Source organism: Meleagris gallopavo, chromosome 8 (genome assembly GCF_905368555.1).
Source record: "Meleagris gallopavo chromosome 8, MGAL_WU_HG_1.1, whole genome shotgun sequence".
Classification (NCBI taxonomy): Eukaryota; Metazoa; Chordata; class Aves; order Galliformes; family Phasianidae; genus Meleagris; species Meleagris gallopavo.
The window spans coordinates 15,575,559-15,603,542 of record NC_139411.1 but is presented as its reverse complement, the minus strand read 5'-3'; the positions used below and the strand labels follow the sequence as shown (position 1 = coordinate 15,603,542).

Below are 27,984 nucleotides of genomic sequence, written 5' to 3'. Positions count from 1 at the left end.
GGCGGAACGTGACAGGCGTACCGATTAGCCAATTATCGTCGGCTCGATCCCATACCCCTCTCTCTTCGCAAAATGGCGGCTCCGGCTCCGGCTGCCACTGCGGCGCCTCCCGCGGCCGCCCCGGCTCCGAGCCCGACCGCCGCTCCCTCTACGCCGACGGCGGGCGCGCCCCCCTCCGCCGCGCCCCCTCCGCCCGCCGCCCCGGCGGCACCGCCACCCGCCGCGCCGCTGTCCGCCGCGCTCTCGGGTCCCTTCCCCGGCGGCCGCGTGGTGCGGCTGCACCCGGTCGTGCTCGCCTCCATCGTGGACAGCTTCGAGCGGCGCAACGAGGGCGCTGCGCGGGTCATCGGGACGCTGCTGGGTAAGAGCCGCGGAGCCGGGGGCGGGCAGCACGCCGCCCCCACGCCGCCCCGCTAACCGCTGTCGTCCCCGCAGGCACCGTGGACAAGCACTCGGTGGAGGTCACTAACTGCTTCTCCGTCCCGCACAACGAGTCCGAGGATGAGGTACGGCCACGCGGCACGGCGAAGTGGGGGGCCGGGGCCCTGGAGGGGGCTGTCTCAGCGGGGCTTCGTCCTGCGTTGCCCTCCGCCCGGGCGTCGGCGCTCCTGCACCCGCTGACTCGGTTCTGTCCCCTTTCCCAGGTGGCTGTTGATATGGAGTTTGCCAAAAACATGTACGAGTTGCACAAAAAGGTGTCTCCCAGCGAGATCATCTTGGGCTGGTAAGTTCTCTGTCCACAAAAAAGTGCAGGCAGTTGGGTAGGTCCCTCAAAATACCTGAGGTATATCGTTGTTGTCACAGGCTGAGAAACAGAAGCAGCAATGAGGTCTTGCAACTCTTGTTGCAGTTCTTAAAGTGCTGTCATTCAGGATAGGAAGAGATGCTACTGCAGACTTAGAGTGGTTTTGGTTAGTCTAGAAGAGCTATCACAGACAAGAGGGTTAGGCAATGCTTACATGCATCTGTTCGAATGTAGCCAGTGGTGATACAATCTGTAAGATAACTGACTGCAGGGAGAACACAAAAGTACCAAAGGCCTGGTGGGAAATCAGTCATGTTAGCCTGAGCACGCAGGTGTTCTCTGAGGAAAGGTGGAAGTACTTGTGCTGGGGTGTTATAAGAAAAGAACTCATCTGTGCATGGATAGCTGGCTTTGTTTGTCTTTTGGCATCCTCTCTAGCCCTTTTCTGTGGAACAAAATCCTGCAAGCACGGAACTCTTGGCTTCTTTGACAACCTCTAAAGCAAAGTACAATTCTCATGAGAGTCGCTTTCCTGTGCATGCAGGAGGTTAATTGCAGAGCAGTTGAAGGAGCTAGATGAACAAGCCCTGCTTCCTGCACAGAGGTGTTTCATTTGTTTAAGATCTACTTTGCTGGTCCAAATTTGCTTGATTTACAAGGAAATAAAGATTTGGTCCAGAGCATAGTGACAAAAAACTGACTGTTGGGTGTCTGATGGCAGCTGTTCTCGTTCTTTTTGATGGTAATACAGCACTGGCCCTATGCATGTTCTGGGCATATGTGTCCTCAGCCTATAATTCTAGGAGAGCCATAAGACTACACATGCCCTAGTTAAAATACTAGTCTTACTATGCGTCTTCAGCTCAGTGCTTGGACGTTAGGGTTTTAGAATACAAACCTGTTAAATACCAACAAATGCTGGGCATTTGAACATTAGAAGAATGATTTTTCAACACTTGCTTTATTCAAGGTACGCAACAGGTCACGACATCACAGAACATTCTGTCCTGATCCACGAGTACTACAGCCGGGAAGCGCACAATCCAATCCACCTCACTGTGGACACAAGTCTCCAGAATTCACGCATGAGCATTAAAGCCTATGTCAGGTACTCTGGGACAGAGACTGTCTGAATTACAAATACACATCGTATCAGGATAACAAGGAATGTAGCAGGCTATAGTGTCCCTTTCTGGACAGTATTGTGCAATAGCTGAACCACAGCTGTGAGCCAGAGATCAGAGCATTCTTCCTACCGGAATGTCTTGACCATTGTACATAAGTTGAAAGCCTTAACCCTTCATAAGCTGGTTTCTCATTGGGGTTGAGGAACTGGCTTAATTAACCTCAACGGTGTTCAGAACATCTTTGCGATGCTTCACAGAATAGCATAGCTAGCATCAATGTTATACTAACTTCCATCATACTGTCTGAATGCTAGTTTTTATTCACTGCATCTTAGTGCTCAGCGATTTACTTATACAAGTCATACTATTAGCGCACTCAGAACATAATTGAAAGTGTCTTCTTGGTCAGTCTTTCTTCCCCTCCTCCACTTCCATTTTTATTAATTGATAATGGAGTTAAAATATAGAGAAATGAAACTATTCTGCTTCACCTCACTGTTCTTCCCAGAGGTTGCTGAAAGTTCTGCTCCTTCCAGGATAAAGCCCCAGTCTTTATAGCAGAAATCATGCTGCTTCCTGACCGTGCATCTTCAAAACAGAAGCTGTTCTGTGTCATCTTGTACGCTGAAAGCATAAATGAACTTCAGATGGAATCATTTGATTTACAGAGGACCTTTAAAGGTCATCAAGTCCAGCTCCCCTGTAATGAACAGTGGCACCTACAGCTTGGTCGTGTTGCTCAGAGCCCTATCCAGCCTGACCTTGAATGTCTCCAGGGGTGGGGCATCCACCTCTCTGGGCAATCTGTGCCAGCGTCTCACCACCCTTATTTTAAAAAGTGTTGTCTTTTTGTCCAATCTAAATCTCCCCTCCTTTAGTTTGAAACCATTTCCCCTGGCCCTATCACAACAGACTCTGCTAAAGAATCTGCCCCTTCCTTCATATAGTTCCCTTTTACATATTGAAAGGCCGCTCTCAGGTCTCCCCAGAGCCTTCCCTTCTTCAGGCTGAACAGCCCCAGCTCTCTCAGCCTGTCCTCAAAGAAGAAGTGTTTCATCCTTTGGATCATTTTTGTGGCCCTCCTCTGGATGCATTCTAATTGGTCCATGTCTATCCTGTGCTGAGGACTCCACGTTTGGATGCAGGACACCAGGTGAGGCCTCACCAGAGCAGAGGGGCAGGATCATCTCCCTCTCCTTGCTGGCCACACTTCTTTTGATGCAGCCCAGGATATGGTTGGCTCTCTGGGCTGTGAGGCACATTGCTGGCTCATGTCTAGCTTACCATCCACCAGTTCTTTCAGGTCCTTTTTGGCAGGGCTGTGCTGCATCCTTACACCTACCAGGTTATACTGATAGCAGGGGTTGTCACGACTTGGGTGTAAGACTTTGCACTTGGATTTATTAAACCTCATGAAGTTTACTTGGGCCCACTGCTTGAGCCTGTCTAGGTCTCTATCAATGGCATTCCATCTCTCAGGCATGGCAGCCACACCAAGAAGACAGTACTCAACTCATCATGCACTCATGCTGATAATCATCAGACGAGCTAGGAATATTTTTGGATGAAAATTTGCAGTTAATAATATGCCTGTATTTATTTCCTGTCCTCGGTTATACATGGTCTTAATATTGCTGATTTTAGTGAGAATTAGTAACCTACTCATGTTCACACTCTAGTGCTAATAGAGATCATTGAGATGGAAAAGAATTATTTATTTCCTTTCAGATATGTCCATGCTGAATTTATGTATTGTTTTCCTAGTGCCCCAATGGGAGTCCCTGGTAAAACTATGGGGGTAATGTTCACACCACTGACAGTGAAGTATGTTTATTACGACACAGAGCGGATAGGAGGTGAGTGCTTTCTTCCTATTATGGTTCTAACCATTGTTGTGACGCTGTTCAAATGCTGTTTGTTTATCAATCCTGGTAAAATTACCACTCTGTGAGGAATTATACTGTCTCACTGAACCTGATGCTATTCTAAAAAGTCTTCAATAAGTTGAAGTTTTAAGCTGCTTTCTGTGCCAGTCAAATTTCTCAGTGATCCTGGTTTTGCTTTCAGTGGATCTCATCATGAAGACCTGCTTTAGCCCTAATCGAGTGATTGGCTTGTCCAGTGACTTACAGCAGGTGGGGTCAGCCTCAGCCAGGATTCAGGACACCCTGGGTATGGTGCTACAGTATGCAGAGGATGTATTGGTAAGGCAAACTTTTTATGAGACTGAAGTTTGATATAAGATTATGCATCTTGTTGTTATGGGGGTTTTTCTGCTGAGTTTTATTCATGCTGAAGTGTGTTTCTTATGCATAGTCTGGCAAAGTGGCTGCTGACAACACTGTTGGGCGTTTCCTGATGGATCTTATTAACCAGGTGCCAAAGATTTCACCAGAGGACTTTGAGACAATGTTGAACAGCAATATTAATGTAAGTTAATTGTCTTATTTCTAAGTGTATTAGCAGCAGTTTTGAAAATGTCATACAGACACAAAAAAAACTACCTTTTCATACCAACACAGTCATAAAAAATACAGCCCATTCTTGTCTCAATAGTTTTAAGAGCTGAAGGTGAAGCTCACCATAATTAAAAACAATGGAAAATGAGAGAATTACTTTAAAAGCACATATGAATTATGCAAGTAATCTGAAAGGCAGCACAGATTCTTCTTTTAGAGTGCAGGGAAAATACGAATTACCAAACTTCATGCAGTATAGGTTTTAAAGATAAGTGGTGACTTTCCCTGCTTTCTTTGCGTGACATGAAGTTCTGTCTCATGGCAAAACACTTAAGAGCACGAACAAGGTTTTATTGTGCTACCTTATTTCTGTAACAAATTTTTAGAAAGCTAACTTTCTGAATCTGTTATTTGCCCATCGTCTGCAGGACCACAACTAATTTTTAATTTTGCTTACACCCTTTGACTCTCCTGGTTAATACTGGTGAACTCAAAGTTAAAATTTCACAAGTGCTGTTTCATGTTCCAGGAATACCAACGCTTTCTTCCTGTGAGGGAAGCATTCCTTAGGGTAGGACTTTCAGGACTAGCAATAGTTCCAGTAGCTGATTGTAAAATGCTTTACTGGCGTTAAAAATTCACATCTCCACAACAGGCTATCATCTTTGTTAATATTTCTGATGACTTTTTTTTTCTTTTTTCTCTCAGGACCTTCTGATGGTAACCTACTTGGCAAACCTCACACAGTCACAGATTGCTCTCAATGAAAAACTTCTGAGTTTATAAAGAAACTTCTGCCACCCTACGCTTTGAAGAGCCTCAAGAGTGAGCAGATACACACTTTCATGACGATGTTACAAATTCCCTTGGACCTTAACTTAATTACCTAAACAATTCGGTTTACATCTTCATTTCTTCTTCCCTGGAAAATCCCTGACATGGTTTAGGAAATGAATAGAACTCCTGCAGTTGGGATGAGCCCGTATTTTAAAATGGAATAAGTGAACATTTTGTCTTCTGGGTTTATCTACTTGTGTAACAAAGTGCAGCTTTAATGTAAGAAATTATTTGAAATAAAGTTCAGTTGTATTGGCAAGAATACCTTCTGTCCAGAAGAAGACTGTTCTCATTTATTGTATAATGAATCCTCCTTTGAAAGAATCAGGAAAGAAAACTAGAGTGGATGCAAGTAATCTCAAATTTGGCAGCTTTCTTTGCATTTTTCCCCAAAGTTTTAAAGCACACAGATCGTGGCACCTTGCATAGCACATGGTACACTTTTTCGTGGTGGACCTACAGAATGGCCACTGGCCTATAATTGGTGCTGTGTGCATGGTCTTCTCTGATGGAGTATGAGGCAGCAAATTCCATTTATGTTATGGTATTAGTTCTATGCATATCTGATCCTTTGGGAAAGGAAATAGAATGGAATTACACCATCATAAAGGGGGGTTCAGAGTATTAAATTAGCAACTAAATATGTGGCTGAAAGGGTTTGAAAAGCATTCCTTCTGAAGTTTTCATGTTTGCAAAAGAAGAAAAATTTCAGTGAATTTTTGAGATTAAAATTTAGATACTGTCAAATGGGGATTTTCTGTTTCATAATGAATTTCAGCTGAAGGAAAGCTAGTTCAAATTGCAACTTTTTACAGTCTCAGCTAGTAATATTACCTTTGGAAGTCTGTTCAATTGTACTGAGGTTTTCCCTAATGCTAGCAGTATCACTCCTCTTCTACATCATTCATCTTATGTTCTAATGACCATTTCTGACACTTTCACACACATCTGTTTCAGTAAATGAACTGAAAATGTCATAGAGAAGCCAGCAAAGCCAGCATTCCTCCCAGATACCTTTGTGCAAAATTTGCCAGATAATCCAAGAATGAGAGACAGCTCAAATCTCTTTAAATCCTGCACTCATAGTTCCAATGTGGGGAATCCCATCAGCTGTTCAGTGCTAAATTCTAAGTTCTGATCACAAGGGTAAGGTGCATAAAAACTGAAGGCACAGCAAAGACTTCATTTCTGAAAGTTATTTGTGAGCATTAAACATGTTTATGCTCAGCTCCTTTTTACTAGTCTAATGCTTTGTTTCCCCTTCTTTATACTCAATATTTGAGCTTTAGCTGATTAACTTACATTTTCAGGTCATGTTCTTTTTAAAATAAGCCTTGAAATGGGTGAAGGAAAAGAGTGAGCAGCAGAGCTAGATAAGCCTTTCTTAACTACTGCAATAAGCAGGGGGAAGAAAAGCATAATATTCTTCCCCTCATTTCTCATTTTACAATAAATTCTTGCTAATCTCAGGAAATTAATATGTGAGAAGAAAGATCTAATGTAGAAAGATTAAAAGTTTAATAGTCTAGGAAGCTGCTTTGCACAAAATGAAAGTTTGAGAACATCAATTTATGATCATGATTACAGAAAACGTATTGTGCAGTTTATCAGTCCTTAAAAATACCTGTTGACTAATGATGAACACTGTGACTAATGGAGGTTATGTCTTCCTGAGCAGAAAGATGTACTGCAAAGTAGAGGTATCAGAAAAGCCCACAGTCCATAAGCTGACTTGTATGGTAGATAGTACAGTAACAAACAGAACAAATTGGAGTAAAAAAATACTCAAAAACTGTATGCTTAATTCCATCCATGCTGGTACTGGATGAATGGTACATTGTAAATCTTGCTCCGAACCAAGAATTTTGAAGTTTCCACGGCCAATGTTGCAAGCAAATTGTAGCATAGTGTATCATTTTGCTTGGCTAAAAAGTAAAGCCTAGGTAAAGCCTAGGCTGTATCATTATTAGGAGGCTGAAGAAAGAGGCATTTGGAGTTTGAAAATCTAGACAGGAAATCCTAAAGGCCTTCTATCGATTCATTTCATGGGATCTTATATCTAAAAACTTGAAATTGCTTAGAAATCTGGTGGGGAAAGCTTGGGAGTCAAGAAGCATCACCAAGGATTTCAAGCTTTAATTTGCTGTTATTTGTACATCACTGAGATCTTGGATCTATGAGGGGACTTTTTCCTTTTTTGTTTGTTTGTTTAGGGTTCAATCCTCCAAACAGCTTTGACAAAGTCTAGCTTTTAAGAGTCTGATTAATCATTTTTAAAATAGTCCAGATAGTTTTCCAGGTATCCGTCTATATACACCATGTATTGTATTTAATTATATTAATGCCGTCGTAGCTTAGACAGAGCTGATCCTGAGTTGTTACCTGAGCACGAAGTTCTCTCTGAAAACATGTTTTCCTCAATATGTATAATATTCAGAGCAGAGTTTACAGTTACAACTGATTCTCTTGTTCTCTTTGGATGTACCGTGTGCTTAGAAAAGTTACAGAAATACATAAAATCGGTCCACCTTGCTGTGCCAGGCCTTCTCAGACACAGAATCCAAGTCAGCTGCAACATAGGGATGGAGTTTCACCAAAGCATCTCTCGGCAGTATGATGAGGCAAGGCAACCTTGTGTTCACCTCGTTTCCAATGAGCATGGATGGTAACCTCTGACAACCTGCAGTTTAACATGCACAATGACATTATGCTTGTCTATGACTGATTCCTAATGTAATAAAATTGCTTGTTTGCCTCTTTGAGCAAGAGAATATAAGCCCCACAAGCACGAGAGTATTCTGTTTTGCTTATCAAAACCAATACTTGCAGGATGAACTTTGTTAAATAGAAATACCTTCCTAAAAATTGCAGGAACATTTCTTCACTGATTACAGTTTCAACAATAGAACCTCAGGCTGTGTACCACAATGAAAATCGGAGATATGTGGCTAATTAGCTTCCCTGTGTGCTCTGTTGTGCTGTAAAGCTTGCAGACAACATGAAGGTGATTCTTCAGTAGAAGCTTTTGGATAGGTGGTGTGCAACAGCCAAGTTTCTTATGACTCTGTAAAGTGCTTAGGTCTGATGATGCACAACAGAACAATTCTGGTAATGATGGTGACTGTAGGATTAGATTAAGGTCCAAAGAGAGCCCTTGCAGACTGCATTGTGCTAGTGCTAATTTGCTGGCTAAGCTAAAAAGCAATTAAAATTTGACATTCTAAATTCATGTGACTGAACAAAACAGTTAATACTACGTGGTGTTTCTCTGGGTACCAAAAGAAGTTTGTCTTTCTAGTTTTGGTACGCTTAACAGCCACTGTGTTGTTGTCATCTTCTCTGGTTCCCTAACTTTACCTTAGGAGGGGCTTCCTGAAGCACAATTCCAGTTCTTTCCTGTCTTGACAAACCGTATCTTAAAATCTGTTTTAAATTCACCTAAATATATCTCCTTTGTCCTTACTGAAGCTTGTTTCATGTTCTTCCTGGTATTTATACACTGTTACAGATAGCATCATACAGCAGCCTTCATTTTGCTACACTAAACATAATGAACTATATCTGCTCTTCTGCTGCACTATCTATGATTACCTAGCTGCACATTTTAACTTAATTTCAGTCTTTCTACTTGATAAAAACTTGTATCAGTGTGTAGATGAATGGATATAAGAATGCACTTTCCTGTTATAAATTCCTTGTTTACCTCTTGGTGTCTGTCATTTACTGTGACTGAGCACCATCCTAATCACCACTGTTGTCATTTGAACTCCAAGTTACTATGGAAATTATTAATTTAAATGCATGACCTGGTACTGTGACAGCTTTTAATTAGAAAATCTAGAGGTTATGATGATCTCCCTGTTTCTCCTGGTTTGGATTGCTCTCAGTGCTGGTGACACTTCAGTTTCATCAGCAGGTATCATTAGCTTGTTCCCAACTTTTGTGCCATTCTCAGTCAAGAAAAAACTTGGAACTAATCCAGGCCAACTTAGCTGAATTCTACAAACACCCTTTTCAACAAAGCTTTTGTGCTTACTTTCAAGTCCTTTAGCCTCAGCCATGCTAGTTCCCGTCTTCTCTATTTTAACTGTGGTTCTTGTCACATCCTCTGTGAATATCCAAGTGTCATCCTGATCCACTGTGTCCTGAGATTCACCTTTGACATGAGCAACATCTTTGTGTTTGGCTTAAGCCTTGGAAAATGGAAATAAAACTAAATTTTCAGTGTTGTTGAAAATAACAAACAAAATTTGCTGTTTGCAATTGGATACTTAAAATCCTTGCTGCTAGAATTACAATTTCATTTGCTGGTTATTTCAGAATGCTGGGATGAAGGTCACTAAGTCTGCATTGTCAGCTGAGTCAATTAAGTTTCTTGGCAGAACACTTAAGTCTGCTGCAAAGAGGAAGTAATGTTTTAGTGTATGATTTTGTGAACATATGCCATCTATTAGTAACAAATCTGGAATGGGCGGTTTTAATCTTAAGGATTTAAATGTCAGTGAAGAAAATTGTTGGACACGCTGCTCTTTCAAGTACTCTAGCAGAAGAACCTGCTGCTCTCCTTGTGCACTCTGAGTAAGGATGAAGTGTATTTTTAGTGCCGTTCCACCCAGCAGAACTACAGACTCTGATGGCAGTCCTGAGGCTTGTGTGAAAGCCTCATGATTGGACTACAGTGGGTGGAGTCCTAACATGACTCATGGGGTAGTAACTCTCATTTGAGCAGCTAACCAACCACATCTCTTTGTGAAGTGAACTGCGCTTGCTCTGCTCTCTGTTCTTAGGGAAGGTTTACTCAAGAGCTAAAGACTATCTGCATTTTAATTAGTGCAGTCACAAGGCAGTGTAACAGGGCAAATATTGTTAGTACCTAACAGACTTGGATCACTGCAGTATCCTGCTGGTTTGTTATACTTTGACCCTTGGTTCAAAGCTGACCAGGTCTTGCTGCTTACTGAAAACTGTGGGAAAGTCGTGTTGTTTGTTTGTTTGTTTTTAGTTTTAAACTCTACTGACTGAAATACAAAATCAAAAGCAATGTTTCATATCATTTGTGAAGTAGTATCCCAAGCAGGATAGATAGCATGATATAGCAGCAATGCGTTTGGTGTCCAATGTCACCAACAATAAATTACCCAAGGAAGTTTTAGCTGCACTGACTGCATTCAGTGTGACTAGGTAGGTGAGAGAAAGTCCCTCCAGAGCAGAATTCTGTCCAGTACCATGTCCAAGAAGATACAAAGATACTACAAAAGAGAGAAGCATGAGTTTGTCTCCCTATTTCACTAACCTTGAATTTACTAACAGTGGGAGGTTGTCTTGACTCTCTGGGATTTAATAAACTTTCCTAAATGCACTGGTAGCTGTAGTAACAAACCAAGAAGATTCTTTGAATACAGGACTGAAGCTAGATGACAACAGTGGTTCCATTCCATTCTTTAAAAAAAGTCATTCCAGATAGTCTTGTTAACAAATATGCATGCAACACATTTAACATTGATATGGATTCTTCAGATGTATTCCTTTTTAGGATTTTTCTCTCTCTTTTTTTTTTTTTTTTCCCATTTGATTGTGAATATAGATGGTTCCTTTCCTAAATAGTTCAATCCCAATCAATCCACTAAAGGGAAGAGGAAGAATTCTGTTTTATACATGTATTTGGTTCCCATGGAAGCAGGGGTTTTAATATATACCTGTCCTGAAAGAAATAAGCTTAACAGAGGCAAAGTATACTAGACATACTCGGAAAATATCTCTTGAAAAGTGCTGTGAGGATTACATTCTTAAAGCTGTTCCTGATAGGTTCTGGGCAAACAAGGCAGATATAAGCCCAATATTGCTGAAGATAGGTCATTTATTAGAATTTTTATACATTTTAGATGCTTTCCATTTGAAGTGGACTAGCACGGTAAATTATTACCGACCTATTTTCTGCTGCCTGCACTTACTGCTATTTTACAGACACAGAGAGCAGTGGTTATACTTGGCAACTGGCATTCAAGTGCCACAGCAGGTTACAGCAGAAGACTGCATTTGAGTGGTGTCTGAACTGCTAACACATGCATTTCATAACAAAGTATGCAGAAGTTTTGAATAATCGCAATTAACCACTGCATAATATCAGGGATGGATCCTTCAGGAAGTGCTCATGCTGGTTAGAATCTCTTACAAATACTTAGCTACAGGGTAAAGGAAGAAATAAGCATATGTGATGTCTGTTCCAAATAGAATATGAATAAACATAACAATAGATGTAAAAGTAGAAACAAAACACCAAGTGTGCTTCCCACAGCACTTAGTTGCCATAATTTAGATTTCTTTCTAGGGAGAGGAGCGTGGTAGCCTGGACAGCCCTACCTTCCTGCCCTCTGGGGACCTAGATCTTGTTCTCAAGTCACACACGGAGAAGAGCAGCTGCTCCGGGTCAACCAATGCCTTTGATACACTTGGCCACAGCACTGCTCTGGTGGTCCAGACGACACGGCTCATCGCCTGCCAGCTCCCGGACTCCATCTAAAGCTTCATGTGCTTCTGGAAAATAGGTCTGACCTAAATCCACACGTGTTTGGGTTGAATTTAATTGCACCGATGCCAAAGGGAAACCGCGATGCAGACTTTATACTTCACGGGCCCGGTGCCCTCCGTGAGGGACGGTGCCCCGCGGCAGGGCTGCGGGACTGGGCGCTGCCGTTCCTGAACGCACCTCCTCGCCGTTCCGAGGCAGCGCCGGGCACAAGGCGGCCCTCAGCGAGCCGGGGCGGGCTGGACGGCTGGCAGAAGGGGCGCTGCGTTAGCGGGGCCGCCGCCGGCCCGGTCGATTCTCGGGCGCGGCGGTGCTGCCCGCGGGGAGCGGGGCCGGGCCGGGGCGGACCTGGGGGCGGGGCGGGTCCCTCCCGGCCACACAGCCTCCATTTTGCGGTGTAGCTGCGGGAGAGAGGCCGGAGGCTCCGCGCTTTTCCCTCAGGTGAGGCGCCTGGGGACGGGCAGGGGGAAGGAGATCAGCCTGACGCCGTGCGCGCGTCCAGGGCCCGGCCGCTCTCCGCCGGAGAACTGGATGGGGCACGGCGGGACTCGGCGGCCGGCAGGTGCCCCGCCGGGGGAGGGCGCGGTCCGCTGGGCAGCGGGAACGAGGTCCCCCGCCATCTCGGGGCAAGTACCGAGAGCGGTACCGCCTCCGCGCGGACGGCCGGCTGATAGAGCCGCGGTCCTGCGGAGAGAGCCCACGGCGCTGCGTGACTGCGCCGGGACGGGCGGCGGCTCCGGCCACGGGCGGGGTCCTCCAGCTGCGGCAGGGCAGGATGCTGCCCGCACCGAATCCCGCATTACATCGCCAGAGTCAATCCCGTCCCCAGTTCCCGAAACAAATAAAAAGCGTCCGAACCTGCGATTCCGACGAGAAAGGCCCGCGAAGCCCCGGGATGGCGGCTCCCATTGCCCTCCGCTGCGGGACGCCGAGGGAGGGCCGGTATCGGTACCGGGCAGAGCCCGCCCTCCTGTCGGCTGTACGGGCGGCAGGGCCTCTGCTCCGCTGCGCGGCCCTCGGGCTGAGCTCGGAGCGGAAGCAGGCGGTCCGAAATCAGGTACTGCTGTCGTGAATGCGTGTATCTGTAAGATAGGTGTATGCGGAGAGCCGCTTCAGTACGCGCTGCTGTCCGGTCCGTACGTTCTGAAGGGACTCCGGGTCCTGCCGTCGGAAAAGCCCGTATCGCCATACGGCACTGTGCAGCCGGCTGCGGAGCGCCTGCAGAGACCGAGGCTGAAGTCCTTACCTGACCCCTTCACCACAATACGTCTGACCACGAAAAGGCTGTCACTTTTCTGAGTTACGAACACAAGAAGTAGGAATTGGGGTCTTGCTAGAGCGAGTGATCACACGAAACACTGCCATTCCCTGTGCCCGCCCCAAAATTCACCAGCAATTACCCACGTCCCAGAAACGGAACCCACACGGTGCCAGTAAGGAAAGAGTTAAGCACTGCAACAGTCCGTGTACGTCACAGGTGTGCACGGGTGGGTGATCTGCTAATCAGAAATACTGCCTTCCTTGCAAAGGAGGCTTGGAAACCAGAATCTTAAAAAGCTTTTGTGCCAGAATTTGTTCGAAGCAAACGTGGATGAAAAAACTGACTTCATTCTACATTAAGTATCTCGTCAAGAAGTCTAAAAACTGGTGTGTTTCAGTACGGATAAAATATTGTTGGGTCCCACTTGTATACTAATTAAACTTCGTTCAGCTGTTGGAACAGCTGATCTGCAGCCACCGGCTGCTTGCTGCCTTACAAAAAGCAGTGTGAGCACTGGGGATGTGATACTGTTCACACCTGTCGTTTTACGTGCTTCACCTTACTGCCTGCTTAACAGCGTGACTTTGATTGAATTACATGGAGCATAAAGCTGCAATAGTTTGGAGGTTTTTAATGGCCTGTTTTGCTGACGTTCTGTTTTCCCATTGAGTGGAAAGAGTGACAGTGAAATCCAAAGGAAGTGTTGGCAGTTGTCTTCTTCCTGAAGGGAGCTGCAGCCCATGGTTAAGTAACAGAAGTGGAAGAAATGTGTGGAAAGCCAAAATGAAAAGTCAATGCACATAGCTGTCAGTAGTAAATACTGCACAGGTATTGGCCATGTGCTTCTTCTGAGGAAAACAAATGGCAATTAGCAGTACTTATGATTTAAGTGTTTATGGTTATGATTTCCAAGTACACCTCACACAGTTCTTCTCCCTTTATTATGAAGAAAGTCCCCTGAAGCAATGCTCCTGCTTTATCACTGTGAGGCCACGTAGCTGTACTTATCTACAAGATTGCTTTGGCTCTCATTTGAACTAACCAGCTCTAAGTTTCAATGTTTTCCACAGTAAGTCGAAGGCATTTAAGGCAGCATTTGTGGAATTAGTAGTACAACACAGCAAGAAGATGGCTTTCAGATCCATTTGTTTTGCCTGCGGAATACCTAGGAATGTGAATAGTCAGTAACTGCATTACATTTTATTTTTATATTCCCATTTTCTTTGATTTGTGCAGCTCTGCCTCATAAACATGCAGTGAGTTACTCCCAGTCCCTGTCTTCTTCTAATTCCCCAGCCCCTCTATTGAAAAAAGGATTAAAATAGTTATTAGCAGGAAACAGAAATCTCCTGCACAAATGAAGTAATGGAGGGGGAGTACAGTAAGATGTGGGAGCACTGGGGGAATATGCTGGGAGCTGAATTCCTGCCTGGATGCTTCCTCATTTTGGTGTTTTGTTTGAGCACGAGGGCAATAGTATTTTGAAATAACAAACAGAAATAATTCCATTGGCATAAAGTATTTGTAGGGAGGCTAAGATTGCTCTTTCTGCTCATGAATTTTGAAACAGCAGCTTCACTTATTTTTAAAGGATTTAAAAAAATGAAACAGATCCCCTCCCTTTCCAGCCAGCAGCTCTTGCACAAGAGTCAACACGCCCGGGCTGAGAGGAGCTGCTGTGGAGGTGGGTTCTGTGTGAGGCCCCCACCCAGCAGCTCCTCCACCTCTTTCCCTCTTCAGTTATGCAAGACAGGAATGCCTCACGGAGGCATTTTTTGGCAGAACAGTCACTTAAATACTGAAAGGCCTGCAGGCTCAGAAAACAGGCACTTGCAAAACTTTTCCATGACCTTTCCTTCAATTTATTGTATGTCACACGTGTAAGTTTGTACTGTGCTAATATAAACCTTCATCTATAGCGTTATCTTCTTATGCTTAAATAAGCAATTTGATTAAAGTTCAGATCTTTGCAAATCCTTTTCGCGGTGCACTCACCAGCACTGGGTGCAGTTTAATTCTGCAGGATGCACCATGTCATTACCATCAGGAAAAGAAAGACTGAGTCATTTCTTATGTTTTGGAGTCAGACAAATTGGGATCTTAGTAGGGACTCAAAGGTCAACGTAATAGACGTGAAGCTGCTGAACCACCCTGGTCCTCCCACACTTGAGCTGTCCTGCTGTCATACTTGTTACAGCTAGCATCAATTCTGGCTTGCGTTATTCAAGAAGTTAGAACTTTTTAGTTTAAACCCCATTATTTGATCTTTGAAATTATTTTGGTGCATGCATCTATTTCATAGGAACAGCCAAAAGCAGGCAGAAGATACATTTCTATTAGATGGTTCCTCTCTGCAGGATAGATTCTCCTCTCAGGAGCTATTCCTGTGAGTGAAGGGGTGCAGGCTGACAGGATACAAGCATGGAATTGAGCCTAACTCTTCTGTCTCCGCTCTGACAAAGGTTCAGCCCCTTCCTGCTGACACTTCAAGGTCTGTTACTTTTGGAGGTTCAGCTCTCTTACTGTGCTTCAACATATATCTGACCTAATTAAGGGTAGCAAGTAATTACAAAGTTGATGATGCTTCTCTTCTGAATTCTGCTTGTGTAAAAAAAAAAAAAAAAAAAAAAAAAAAAAGGAAAAGGTTTGTGGTTTTGTAGCTGATGAGTACTTTTAGCAATGCTGAATGAATTAACTGAGTTGCTCAACTAATGTCACAGTTACCAAGTCAGCAAGTGGCAGCCACACACTCATGTAGTGCGTGACAGGGAATTTTTTTTTTCTTTTCCAGAATGTCATACCCAGGTTATCCCCCTTCTGGCTACCCTGCTTTCCCTGGCTACCCTGTAAGTATGGCTTTTACCTGTGTTGCATTCCTAGTGTATTTAGATCAACATCCCTTCTTACTGTGCTCTGTGTGCATGTAAACAGCAGCTGTTTTTATCCATACATCCATCTCTGAGTGTGACTTTACATTTTTCTCAAATGAATTTCAAGAAGGAAGTCTGACATATATTTTATAATATTGCCTGTTGTTCCAGAGGGTGGGTGGCTGTTTCTTGTTTAGTTTGTTAGCTGGATCTTTTTAGTCATTTTCATTCTGTTTTGTTTTCTCATACATATAGCTAACTAAATCAACTTTTTTTTTTTTTTTTTAAGTGTTGGTAATTGTTAATAGATATGAGGGTCTTTAGGTACAGGGCATTGTCTGAACCAGTGTCTACCAAACTACCTGTGTGCCTAATCCTGGCCGTTTCGTTCAGGAGTAAAGCTGCTGAGCAATCCAAGCTCAAGAACCCAGCTTTCCTACAACACTGAGTAAATATTTTTCTGAGGATATTGGACACTTTAACTTGACTTTGACCTCCCAGTCCTTCAGCCACAGTACCTTATTCCACCTTCAGTTCATGACTAAATGGACTGAAAACTCCAGTGAAACTGGAAGGTTGGAATGTATAAGGTATGGTTGATGTTCCAGTGTTTTTTTTTCTTCAAAGCTGGACACAACCTTGTGCTTTAATTAATAAGGCACTGATCATAATGTAATTGTGGGAATTCTATTTATATAGTATTTGACTAGACTTAAGATGGAGCTCAGCCTATGTCCCATAAAATAGTGAAAAGCTCAAAATATTTGCAGTAAATTCTCCAGTTATTTTGCTTTACAATCTGCCCAGAATCCCTCTGAAACACCAAAGTCAGTCAGACTAAAGAGATAACCGTGTCAGAAGCCAGACTTTCTTAACTTTGGGATTTCTTTTCCCTATTCAAGGTTCTACTGAACCCTTACAATTGTCCCGTTCATTGCAGGGGAGTTGGACTACATGACATCTAAAGGTCCCCTAACTCAAATGATACTATGATTATTTTTTAAGCCAGCATCTAAAATCTAGCCAGCTTTGGTTCATGAATTTAAAAGACCATGTAGATGCCAGAGTAGCCATGCTAGGTTTTCTAGTCTGCAATAGTGCAAAAAGTCAATATGAAATTATTGTCTGTAATATTGACAGTCATCCTAGCAGGCCTAGGGGATCCTAACTTTGGATTTGTAAATCCAAATCCTATTAAAATCTTTTTGTTGAGTCTGGCTGAACAAGGTTAGACTGCACTGCTGGGGAAGGGGATCTTCCTGGGCACAATGGTGTGGTGGTGGGCATCTTGGGGCAGCCAAACCTGAGGAAAACCTTTGAGCTAGATTTTACTGCTAGGGAGATGCATCGGAAGACCCAGCCAAAAGGCCCATGTCTAGGTTTAGGGAATGCTGCTGCTGCTCCTAAGAGCTAAACCTAATCACGTTATTATACGTATATGGACATTTTAGTAGCTTGAGTTTTCACTCTGTAATAGAGTACAGACATCTTGTGGGTTTTTTTGTATTTCAGCCCACAGGACAGGAATCTGTCTATCCGCCCGCTGGGCAGTACACCTATCCTGCTGCTCCTGGAGGATATCCTCCAGCAGGAGGAGGGAGCTTTCCTGCAGCACCACCCAGTGCTGGGTATCCAGAGGCAGGAGGATATCCTGCCCCAGGGGGTTTCCCTGCCCCAGGGGGCTTCCCTGGAGCTCCCCAGGCTGGAGGAATGCCATCTTATCCTGGAGGTAAGATCCAGCCCTTGGGAGTTATTTCTGTTGTAACCAACTCTTCGTGCTTGGGAAAGTAGTAAAGAAAAGCAAGCAATTGTTCAGTGATCAATTTAGGCAGCAGTTTCTAGACAGCCAGATTGCTACCTAGCAATAAGTACTTGCATGCTAATAGCAGAGTCTTGATGGCTTTGGGTTGTGAGCCACTGCACAGAGAGAGAGAAAAGAAACAATCTCTTGTGCAGCTCAATATTCTGGCCCATGTTGTGCCAGAAACCACTTATGAAATGCTGTGTGCTAAAATCTGTTATCTGCTCCTAACTCCCACAGGCCCTGGCTTTGGCATGCCTCCCACTGGCCCTGGCTTTGGTGGCTATCCCCAGCCTCCTGCCCAAAGCTATGGTGGAGGTGGACCAGCACAAATTCCTGGTATGTGGATGTTTCCGTTCTGTATGTATGATACTTCAAGAATCCAAGGCTAAACCAAGAGATCCCAAGATAGAGAGTAAGGAAAAAAAAAAAAAAATTAGGCCCTTACCTTTGTTACTGTTAGCCATTGAGGTCTGCATGCTGTGCGTGTCCTCTCACTTTTCTTGACAAGAACAGTGAAGAGCAGATGAGAATCACCTCTATGTGTGCTGCATTCAGAAGGGATGGCTGTCACTGCTTAATGATTGTGACGTAATTGGTTAGGTGCTTATCCTTCTTCAAACTGCACTTATCTGACCAGAAATGTTAAATTGGGAATCCACATTCAACAGATATCTGGCAGTTCTGCTCATCTCAGAGAAATGGATATATTTTTCAGGAACCTGAGCACATATGTGTTCACAGTGATCCCAGGAATTATGAGGGTGTGGAAAGGAGAATGCACGCCATTGCTTAAAACCAGTGCATTGTTCTTCATGCTTTGAATAGTCAGTTACCATCAAAAACATTTTTGTTCCAGGATGTCAGTTGCGTCTGCAAGAAATTCAGAGCAGCAAACTTTCTTTTAATGATTGCTTCACTGACTTCAAATAATAATTATGCTGCCATTAAAACAATAATAACTGTGCATATGCACTAGAGATAAAAATAAAATACCAGTTTTAAAAAGTGGTTGCAACTTTTGTATTCACAATTATTTTGAACATGAAATGAGATTTCTTCAGTTCTTGCACCAACGAATTCTCAGCATTTGTTGTTAATATGCTATAGACACTTTAACATAAATAAAATGACTGAAAGAGAGCACAGGACGTGCATTCCTCATTTGCGTAGATCATCTTGGCTTTTGTCAATGGCAGCCATATTTAATGAGGAGAGATTCTTCCAGCTCTCACAGCACCAGTAAAGTTAGCATTTTTATTAGTGCCTCACTAAAGTATCTACCAGAATGCTCTGTGATTGCTTCTTCCCATTGTTCTCAAAGCAGTAAAAGCTTCAGTTATAGGTATTGTTACTTAGCACACAGGTTATTGCAGTGGTAGACTTGTAGCTTACCAAGTCTATAAATGGTTTTACTTCCAGGTTAAGTAGCATTTATTTAATACGAAGAAACATAATTTATTTATCTTATTATTTAATTCATTTTCAGTAGGCTATCCTGGTGGACAAGCACCATCACCGATGCCTGGTCCGGTACGTGCTGTCTGCTCTTTTATAATCAATCTTAACATTGCTTCTGTATTTTTTTCACCTTGCTGTTAGTGAGAGATTGGGTGTATGGCAAATATTAGGCAAGAGGCCTGAATATGAGCTGGGGATACGTCACAGACAAACAGGCACTGATGGTTGAAAATGTATTTTGATATTATTAATAAAGGTTGTTAATAACAGTCCCTCATTTTGTCCCCAGTGCGAGGAAGGACTGCTATTAGAGGCAGTTCTGGGCAAAGGGGAACTCAGGTAATACAATCCTGAATGTCACTGCATCACTGCAGCACTCTGGTTGTCTATCACAGTATTTCAGAGGGGCTTTTGCTAAAGGGAAAAAAGGAAAATAAAAAAAAATAATAATAAAAAAATCCATCTTGGCCATGCAGAAAAGTAATTGATTTGTTGCCATTGCTTTCAATAGGATTCAGATTTACTCTATAATGTGAATAATTAATTGAAAGTAATGAAATTTAAGCTGTCATATACTTGCCTACAGGCATTTTAATACAGCATTTCTCAATGAGTTTGATATGAAAGAGTATGAATTGATCCTACGTTATCAACTGGTTTAACGCTGACAAACTTTCCTTTGGTGTAAAAGCAGCAATGAAGTCATTGCAGAATTCCTGGCTACACTCAGAATACAACCCAAACAAAACCATCAGTCAGTATCTCTGTATGCTCAACACGCAGGCCTGCAGAAAGGCATTGCTTTGGCAGTGGTGGTAGACCAAAGCTGTTCAACACAACTGTCATCCTGATTTTGTGTCAAAGAAGAACAGTGAGCTAACAGAACAAATGGAACAAACCATTCTGTGACTCCTCCCTCTGAAGTACTCACTCCTAAGTGGTTATTTAAATTTGAATTTGTGTTGTGCAGGATAGCTAGTTATACATAGCTTTTGTTTTCAGCCTGCAGCAATGGTTCAGTATACTCAGGGCACAATTCAAGCTGCTCCAAACTTTGATGCTGGAAGGGATGCAGAAATTCTGCGCAAAGCTATGAAGGGGTTTGGTAAGTAAGCAACAGGCATTACATTTCTAATGTGTTAATGCCATTTGGTGCTTCAGTTTGTATCTAACCATAAATAAATTTATTTCTCCACAAGCTTTTCAAAAGTCACACCAAAAGAGGCTTGGGAGATTTAGTAGACTCTAAGCTACAAAGAAAATTTGGTAAACAGACTTAAATGATAGTCATGCATTTATTATATAACTATGCAAAAATGTCAGATTAAAAAATGCACTGCCTTAGATGGATTATTACAATTTCTCCTATTGCTGTTCTGTTTCCAAGGAACTGATGAGAAGGCTATCATTGATGTTGTATCTAACCGCTCCAATGATCAAAGGCAAAAAATCAAGGCAGCTTTCAAGACAATGTATGGCAAGGTATGTTCAGTAAACAAAACTCGTAACTTCAGCTGATATGTAACTGCCTAATTGCATTTTAGTCCTAGAGAGTGGTTTGGGGCATTTATTAAATGCACCTCTTCGCGTTATATTTTTCGCTGCATACCATGTAGACACGTGGTATTCAAGTGTTCTGATACCTGGTAGAAGTGAGGGCATAGGACAGTCTGGTAAGGTCCCTCAGCAAAGCAGAAACTTTTCTGAGTTGATAATACTTAGAAGACAGAAAACAATCAAGATTAAACTGTCTTACTGTATGATGTTCCCGAGGTTTTGTGCACAAATACTAGTGCTGAAATAACTTTTTTTTTTCCATTAAGAAGCCAACTGATAAATTGATTGAGGATCACTGCTAAGGCACAGCCTGATGGTGTAACTCAGCTCCATGCCATTATTGCTGTAACTGTGCTCACCTGAAAATTGCAGACACGTGTCTACTCCTGTTGCCCCCTTTATGATACATAATGGAAAGTTCTTTTCCAAAGAAGTCTGTCTTGCAGACACTTGCTTTCAAATCATTTCTTTTCTGTGCTTTTTGCTGTGGTGAAATCTTACATTTTTATCTGCTTAATAGCACTGCTCTGAAAAAAATCACAGAATCATTAAAGGTTGGAAAAGACCTTGAAGATCAAGTCCAACCGTCAACACGTCACCACTGCGCCCACTAATCACATCCCTCAGTGCCACATCCCCACATCTCCTGAACATCTGCAGGGACAGCGACCCCACCACCTCCCTGGGAAGTCCATTCCCGTGCACTGCCACTCCTTCAGAGAAGAAATTTTTTATAATATCCAACATGAATCTCCCCTGAAAAAATCAGCTCTTTCCACCAGGCTGAACTTGTTGGTTTTATGATGAGTAATTCTGCAAACAACTGGAGTTGTAGGGTTGGAAATACTTGATGCAGGAAGGAACTGAACTCAGCACTCCTTCGTTAGTGAGCACTCCAGTCACCACAGAGTTACGGATGTGTATTGCTATCTGTTTGCCAGTATTCTCAAAGAAGGGAGTGATGGCCGTGCTTTTAGTGGATATTAGGGATTCTCTGGATATGTATAACAATGTAATGTACTGTAGCAAATAAAAGCAGAAGCAGCTCATCAGCTGCTCTAATTTGGGGGGTGGGTGAAAATTTGTGCCACTTGAAGAATGTGTTAAAGTAATTTCTAGCCCCCATATTATGTAACAATGCCCTTTTTGTGTTTCTAATTGGACAGGATTTAATTAAAGACCTGAAGTCTGAATTAAGTGGAAATGTGGAAGAACTGATTCTGGCACTTTTCATGCCTAGAACCTACTATGATGCCTGGAGTTTACGTCATGCAATGAAGGTATGGTTCTCCTGTGAACAAAATAATTTAAAACCATCTAAAAATGTTCATTCAAGAAAACAAAATACCTGATCTCTGCAATGTTGAAAAATCCTGTGGTAGAAAACAAACTTAGGGACTGTTGAGATTAGAATTCTTCTCTGCTGTATGTGCCAGTACTGCAGAATTGGCCAGTATGCAGCAGCTGTCCAGCAGGGGATGAATGCTGCAGGATTGAATTTTATTCTCTGCCCCTCTCTTGGTCATTCTTTTTGCTAGAACCTAGTAAGAGCCAGAGTTCTTTTAACCAATAAGCACTGTTTACACTGAAGTTGCACACCTCTCCCTGCTGGAAACAAGCCATTGCTACTAAGTGATAGTTTTAGATTACCTAATTTTTTTTTAACAGGACAAAAATGAAAGAGTATGTTCTTAAGGTCAGGGGATGCAAGTATCTCTTTGGCTGTTAAGTCCACATTAGGAATTAGGTGAGCTAGCTGATTTAACCTTCTAACTCAGGTTAACTGGTATGTCCAACTTACCTGAATTCCTTGTTTGAGTTGCAGCAGCTAGCAGGTGGCTGACTACTGGAAACAACTCACTTAACTCAGATAGGAATGCAGATCTCTAAAGAATATGGAGCACAAATGAAGATCTAGCTTTAGTGGGGGCAAGAACCACACAACCATTAAAAAAAAAAAATTATGTTACAGTACTACTTAGAAGGTTCACATAGATTTACCCCTACGTAATCCTTGCTCGAATAGTGATGGAAGTGTCTGTACTCAGAAACCCCAGTTAATTTCTATCCTGAGGAGAGGGAACCAGCTATGAAAAGTTCCTGCTGGTCCTCCATGCAGAAGAACCAGTCACCTTTGGAATATGAAACACACCTTCACAGTGATCAAAACAGTATTTACATGCATATTTCTTACTTCAAGGGCTATTGGAAGGCTCTGCCTTCCTCCAATATGTTCCCAGAATAAGGTTGCCAAATAATTTCTTCATTTTCTTCTTAAACCCACATTCTGTTACCTATGGCTGACATTGCCATAGTAGACAGGGTAGTATTTTAAGCCAGTGCAGAACTGAGCATTTCAGAAATCTTCATTCCATTTTCAACATTTGGTGAACTTGGTGCTTTCACACCACTAGAATACTGTTCTTACAGTAGAAATTGTATTCTCTTTTAAAATAACAGCTGATTGCTTATTTTTACAGTTATACAAAATGAAGTAGGCAGTGCTTTGTAATTATGCCTTCTTTTGCTTTGCCTACAGGGAGCAGGCACGCAGGAGAGAGTGCTGATAGAGATCCTTTGCACAAGGACAAACCAGGAAATACGAGAAATAGTGAACTGCTATAAATCAGAATTTGGAAGGGACATCGAACAAGACATCAGAGCAGACACTTCAGGACACTTTGAACGGTTACTTGTATCTATGTGCCAAGTGAGACCATTTTTATTTTTAAGACATGCACGTGCATTCTTTGCATATATCCATAATTGCTCCATAAATGAATTGCCTGTGCCTGCTTAGCCAGAGACAGAAATCAGCCCTGGACTAATTTCCTTTCTAACAAGATAAAACACCTCAACCCCTCCTCAAGGAAGAATTCCTTCTTATCTATATGACAGATTGAGCGACTTAATCGAGCACTCTGTATTCCCCACAGAAGATTTGTGTAAATACTTTGAGCAGATGCAATCAAATAGCACATGCTGCAAGCAGTGCTCCACGCTGCTGTTAAAGCCAGGTGCTTTTCTTTTTTTTGCATAAAATTATTTGGGTAATTTTGTTAAGATAACCTTTATAGCATGTAAAATAATCTGTGAGAGTCCCCCCAGATAAACAAAACATTACCTTCCAAATCACATTGTAGCCCTCCCTTCAGATAACCAGCATTACACGTGTGCTACCACTAACCTCCTGTGAACACTGAAGGCTGCTTATCTCATGTCATTTACTGGGGCTCTTTTTGTACTGAAGAACAGTAACTTGCTGTTATCCATGTTGAGAAAGAAATACACAGCAAATGCAACTTCTCACATTTTTCTGATACATCTGCCTTGAATTTCTATGACTCTTCTCTATCTTGTTTGCTTCTACTTTATGAGAGTTCAGCTATTCACCAGGCATTTGGGTTACAAAATCAAAGTCCACAAGAAAGCAAAGCTTGAAGCTCATGCTAATTTTTATTTTGATAAATCCAGTACAGTAACTGACAACCACATAATTTAAATATTATATTAATCGCTACAGACACAATAGTATTTAAGAGTGTGTATTTAGCCTACTCAGCCAATACATTTAGCAGCATCTATCCATGCACTGTGCAGCAAGAATGCAAATCCCAAAGCACATAAAATGTCACATAAGCCCTACTTGACATATTACAACTATAGTAAGTGCTTTCTGCATACATTCATAGTTGAAATTAGCAATTCTAAATATAATAGAAGACCTGAGATATTTCAGGTGTGCATATTCAGAAAGATAATTCATTAGTTCATTTAGGAAGATTCTTTGCAACTTGAAGCCTAGAAACAAATCAAGAGAAAGCTTTCATTATTAAATAAAATAGAGAATTGAGTGCAGTTCCTGAAAAAGACCAGATGAGATGGTATTTATAGGTGAAGCAACATGTGTGTGTATATGTATATATATATACACACATACACACACAGTATATCCACAGTTTAAACCATACCCTATTGACAAAGTTTTGGGCCACAATTGTATTTTTTCTAAGAAATATTAATCCAAATAATAGTTTTAAAGCAATGTAATGTATCTCTCACTGGTATCACTCATCCTATTTCAAGTTTCATAGATATGTGCTTGGGGTCTGTACTCCAAGCAGTGAAAGCACAGCTTCTCTGTGCAACTTCATTTGACTTCTGCTATCCTTGCTTTTAGGGTAACCGGGATGAGAATCAAACCGTGGATTATCAGAAAGCTCAAGAAGATGCTCAGCGTCTTTACCAAGCAGGTGAAGGAAAACTTGGGACGGATGAATCTTGCTTTAATATGGTTCTGGCAAGCAGAAGTTTTCCCCAGTTGAGAGCAACAGCTGAGGCGTATTCCAGGGTAGGAATTCTTCACTGACTTCAAATGAGTTTGGTCAGCATATTTTGAATTAAGGTTCCAAATGTTGCTGCATTTCATGATCCACAAGTTAATCTCGTTTATTTGTAGATTGCTAATCGTGATTTAGCAAGCAGCATTGATCGAGAATTTTCTGGAAATGTGGAACGTGGCTTGAAGGCTATTTGTAAGTGATACTTTCTTCCCTACTCTTATCCCCTAAGAATTTAATTTTCTAAATGTAATTGAGGAAGAATCTAATTCAGCACTGGCCATATGGCAAACGAATACACAATCGGAGACTCTATCACCACAAAAGTAACTTTAATTATTCTAATTATTCACTTTGCACTTACTTGGAGGAAATCGACATCTAGCTTGGTGTTTGAAATCAGAGAAGGTTACACAGAATCTACTTGTCTACAAAGACACGTGACTACACAGAAGCAAGGGACACTGGTTAGGCACTGGTGCTTCTGTGTTTCAGAGCCCTGCAAAACGAGGCCAGTGCCACTAACTGTGGCAGTGATAGCTGAATCACCCCACACGTGATCTCAGACCCACCATGAACCTACTTTTAGGCATGGTTCACTTTACAATCCTCTTCTCTGCCACCACCTACCCTCCAAAAGCTCAGCATTTCTGAGGAAAACATCACCAAAGGAGAAGACCTGTTCTGATTCCACTAATCCCTGCCAACTTATAGAAAAGCATTTCAGATTTATTATGACTTCTGATAGGATCAGTATGAGTTACTGAAGTGAAACCAGTACCCTGCACACCAGCTCTACTACTGCTTACCAAACTGACAGCCATAGTGATTAAAAGCTATCATACTAAGCAAGATCTTCCCAGATTAAATTCTACTGAAGTTTTGCAGGAAAAAATGATCCCTGAGGATCACATAAAAGAAAAAAAAGTGAAAAATCTAACTGATTGACTGATTCTGCAGCTACTTGTGAATGAAAACTATTTACTTTTGTACTTTTGTTACTGGGGGTCTAGCAATGGAACACCAGTAAAAGTGCTTGTATCCTGGTACCAGCTATGTAAGGAAAAGAACAGAAAACAACCTATTTGAGAATTAAGGTTTCAGCCACTTGTGAAAAGCACTTTCAGAAAAGTTAACTGGTAATAACTACAACTTTTCTTACGAAGTAATAACTCATTTGTTCAGCTTCAAAATAAATCCATCTTAGCAAAACAGTTCCTGTATTCCAGAATAACAGAATCTGTATTGACAGCTACCTGCAGCTGACTACAGCATAAATCCTGAACTGATCCTGCAAGTATCACTATACAATATTGGAACTAATCCTAAAAATGTACCTTATTGCAGTGCAATGTGCTTTCGATCGCCCAGCCTTTTTTGCAGAAAGACTTTATCATGCTATGAGAGGAGCTGGCACAGATGACTCTACCCTCATTAGAATTGTAGTCACTCGCAGTGAGGTAAGAAATTTTCTCCTCTGTAGCTTTCCACTACTTGTGAGATCTATTTTCTCTAACCACCTTTTTATGCAGTCATTCTTTCACAGCTGTAGCAATCATACACTGCAGTAAAGCTTCTATCCATTTCAGATTTAGATGACAAAGTAATTTGTTTTGAAGACAGGTTTCATAGAATAAAGTCTCTCTGGCTAGATAGCAGTACTGCTTGTCTTCCTTCCTCACTGTGGTTGCTTGCCCATGTAGCAGAAAAGCATCTCAACTTCAACTGTATGAAGTTAGGATACTACCATGCTACCAAAGCAAGGAACAAGCCAGCCCCTGCTTTGGGAGCAACTGTAGAGGGACCAGTTGGCTTGTACAAATTGCAGAGCTGGTCAGTTCACACTGCACCCTTGACTTGTATTCAATATGAGGAAAAAAATGTAGAGTTATATCTAGGAGTTAAAATCATACTTTGTATTTAAGTCTTACACTTTCTTTTTTCTTCTTCGCACAGATTGATCTAGTGCAAATTAAACAGAAGTTCACAGAAATGTATCAGAAGACTCTGGCTACAATGATAGCAAGTGATACAAGCGGCGATTACAGGCGTTTGCTACTGGCAATTGTTGGTCAATAGAAGATAGTTACCTGGTTGTTTGTTTTCTTTTTTAAAACAAACTGAAGGACATGTAACATGCTTTATGCAGACACTGACTACTCTTGTGTGTAAAAGAATAATATATAATCAAATACTCCTTGGTGATTCAAAGCTTTTTGCACTTACACTTGCCTTAATTTACAGCACATATTATTCTTTATTGTATAATAAAAGATATATCTTGTCTACTAGCCCTAAGCCTTAGGGTTTTTTGTTTTTTTTTTACCCAGACAAAAGCACCTCCCCTCTTACAAACTCCTGCATAATTACTTTCTTGAAATCTCTAAACTTAACGACAGAGCTAACTGCAGATGACAAAAAAAAAAAAAAAAAAGCCTCAAGCAATGGAAAGCATTTTCTAAAGCCCCAGGTAGGTTCTCTAATAAGAACTCTTTTCTGTCTTCCCCTCCTAATGCTGAAAAAAGCATCAAGTACTCATTTTAAGTCACACTGTACAGTTTAACACCTTGGCAGAAGATGACTGTACCTTCTCTATTTAAGTTCTCAAATTCGTTATGATTAGCAGGTAGTTAGCATTGTGCTTAAGGCAGCAATAGAAAGGGCAAAATTTCAAATCTAATTTTGAAGTACTGCCTTGTAAAAAAGTGGGTTATATTGTTCTTTCAGTGTTCAGTAATTTGCCGTAAGCAAACGCTAACACTACAGAACATGCGTTAATCCAAGCTGAAAGTGACAGTGACACACACAATACAAATGATGCAGCAATGGTTTCATAGGATTAAGGAAAACAGAAAACCAGCTTTGAGCAGTGCATTTGTTTTTATAGAAAATCACACTGTATCTGTCCCCAGCCATAAATTTAACAGAAGCAAGAAGTCCAGCAGCTAGCGATGAGTTTCCTAACATTTCTAAGCAATGCTTTAACTAATGAATATCCTA

General features: G+C 41.9%; 3 protein-coding genes across 4 annotated transcripts; 2 read left to right on the top strand and 1 right to left on the bottom strand.

Moving 5' to 3' along the window:
• The first annotated feature begins 39 nt into the window (after window positions 1–39).
• On the top strand, window positions 40–5,430 carry EIF3F (eukaryotic translation initiation factor 3 subunit F). The gene is made up of 8 exons (XM_085229924.1): window positions 40–361; window positions 436–506; window positions 645–724; window positions 1,716–1,853; window positions 3,637–3,728; window positions 3,940–4,076; window positions 4,189–4,302; window positions 5,040–5,430. The coding sequence occupies exons 1-8, from the start codon at window positions 73–75 to the stop codon at window positions 5,115–5,117; spliced, it is 999 nt and encodes a 332-aa protein (XP_085086050.1). The 5' UTR covers window positions 40–72; the 3' UTR covers window positions 5,118–5,430.
• LOC116216885 (uncharacterized) lies at window positions 973–17,344 on the bottom strand. 2 transcript variants are annotated; one of them, XM_085229927.1, is made up of 3 exons: window positions 12,553–17,344; window positions 7,697–7,848; window positions 973–2,496 (listed from the first exon to the last, which is right to left on the bottom strand). In XM_085229927.1, exons 1-3 carry the CDS (start codon window positions 12,881–12,883, stop codon window positions 2,485–2,487), a joined length of 495 nt encoding a protein of 164 aa, XP_085086053.1. In that variant the 5' UTR covers window positions 12,884–17,344; the 3' UTR covers window positions 973–2,484. The 2 variants fall into 2 exon arrangements, with proteins under 2 accessions (XP_085086053.1, XP_085086052.1); XM_085229926.1 differs by having other exon boundaries at window positions 973–7,848.
• On the top strand, window positions 12,001–27,275 carry ANXA7 (annexin A7). Its single transcript, XM_085229923.1, has 13 exons — window positions 12,001–12,135; window positions 15,747–15,801; window positions 17,338–17,554; window positions 17,867–17,965; window positions 19,116–19,159; window positions 20,090–20,192; window positions 20,475–20,569; window positions 21,811–21,924; window positions 23,184–23,354; window positions 24,825–24,995; window positions 25,104–25,179; window positions 26,332–26,444; window positions 26,941–27,275. The coding sequence occupies exons 2-13, from the start codon at window positions 15,748–15,750 to the stop codon at window positions 27,061–27,063; spliced, it is 1,380 nt and encodes a 459-aa protein (XP_085086049.1). The 5' UTR covers window positions 12,001–12,135; window position 15,747; the 3' UTR covers window positions 27,064–27,275.
• Window positions 27,276–27,984: the final 709 nt, after the last annotated feature.

What these genes read in the sequence shown, in the direction of transcription:
- LOC116216885 (XM_085229926.1), bottom strand. Translation starts at nt 12,883, where the DNA reads ATGGCGATACGGGCTTTTCCGACGGCAGGACCCGGAGTCCCTTCAGAA. An exon ending in CTTTCTCGTCGGAATCGCAG is followed by an intron (nt 7,849 to 12,552) that starts GTTCGGACGCTT and finishes GTTAAACTGCAG; the next exon opens with GTTGTCAGAGGTTACCATCC.
- EIF3F (XM_085229924.1), top strand. Translation starts at nt 73, where the DNA reads ATGGCGGCTCCGGCTCCGGCTGCCACTGCGGCGCCTCCCGCGGCCGCC. An exon ending in GGTCATCGGGACGCTGCTGG is followed by an intron (nt 362 to 435) that starts GTAAGAGCCGCG and finishes TCGTCCCCGCAG; the next exon opens with GCACCGTGGACAAGCACTCG. An exon ending in AGCGAGATCATCTTGGGCTG is followed by an intron (nt 725 to 1,715) that starts GTAAGTTCTCTG and finishes GCTTTATTCAAG; the next exon opens with GTACGCAACAGGTCACGACA.
- ANXA7 (XM_085229923.1), top strand. Translation starts at nt 15,748, where the DNA reads ATGTCATACCCAGGTTATCCCCCTTCTGGCTACCCTGCTTTCCCTGGC. An exon ending in AATGCCATCTTATCCTGGAG is followed by an intron (nt 17,555 to 17,866) that starts GTAAGATCCAGC and finishes TAACTCCCACAG; the next exon opens with GCCCTGGCTTTGGCATGCCT. An exon ending in TCAAGACAATGTATGGCAAG is followed by an intron (nt 20,570 to 21,810) that starts GTATGTTCAGTA and finishes CTAATTGGACAG; the next exon opens with GATTTAATTAAAGACCTGAA.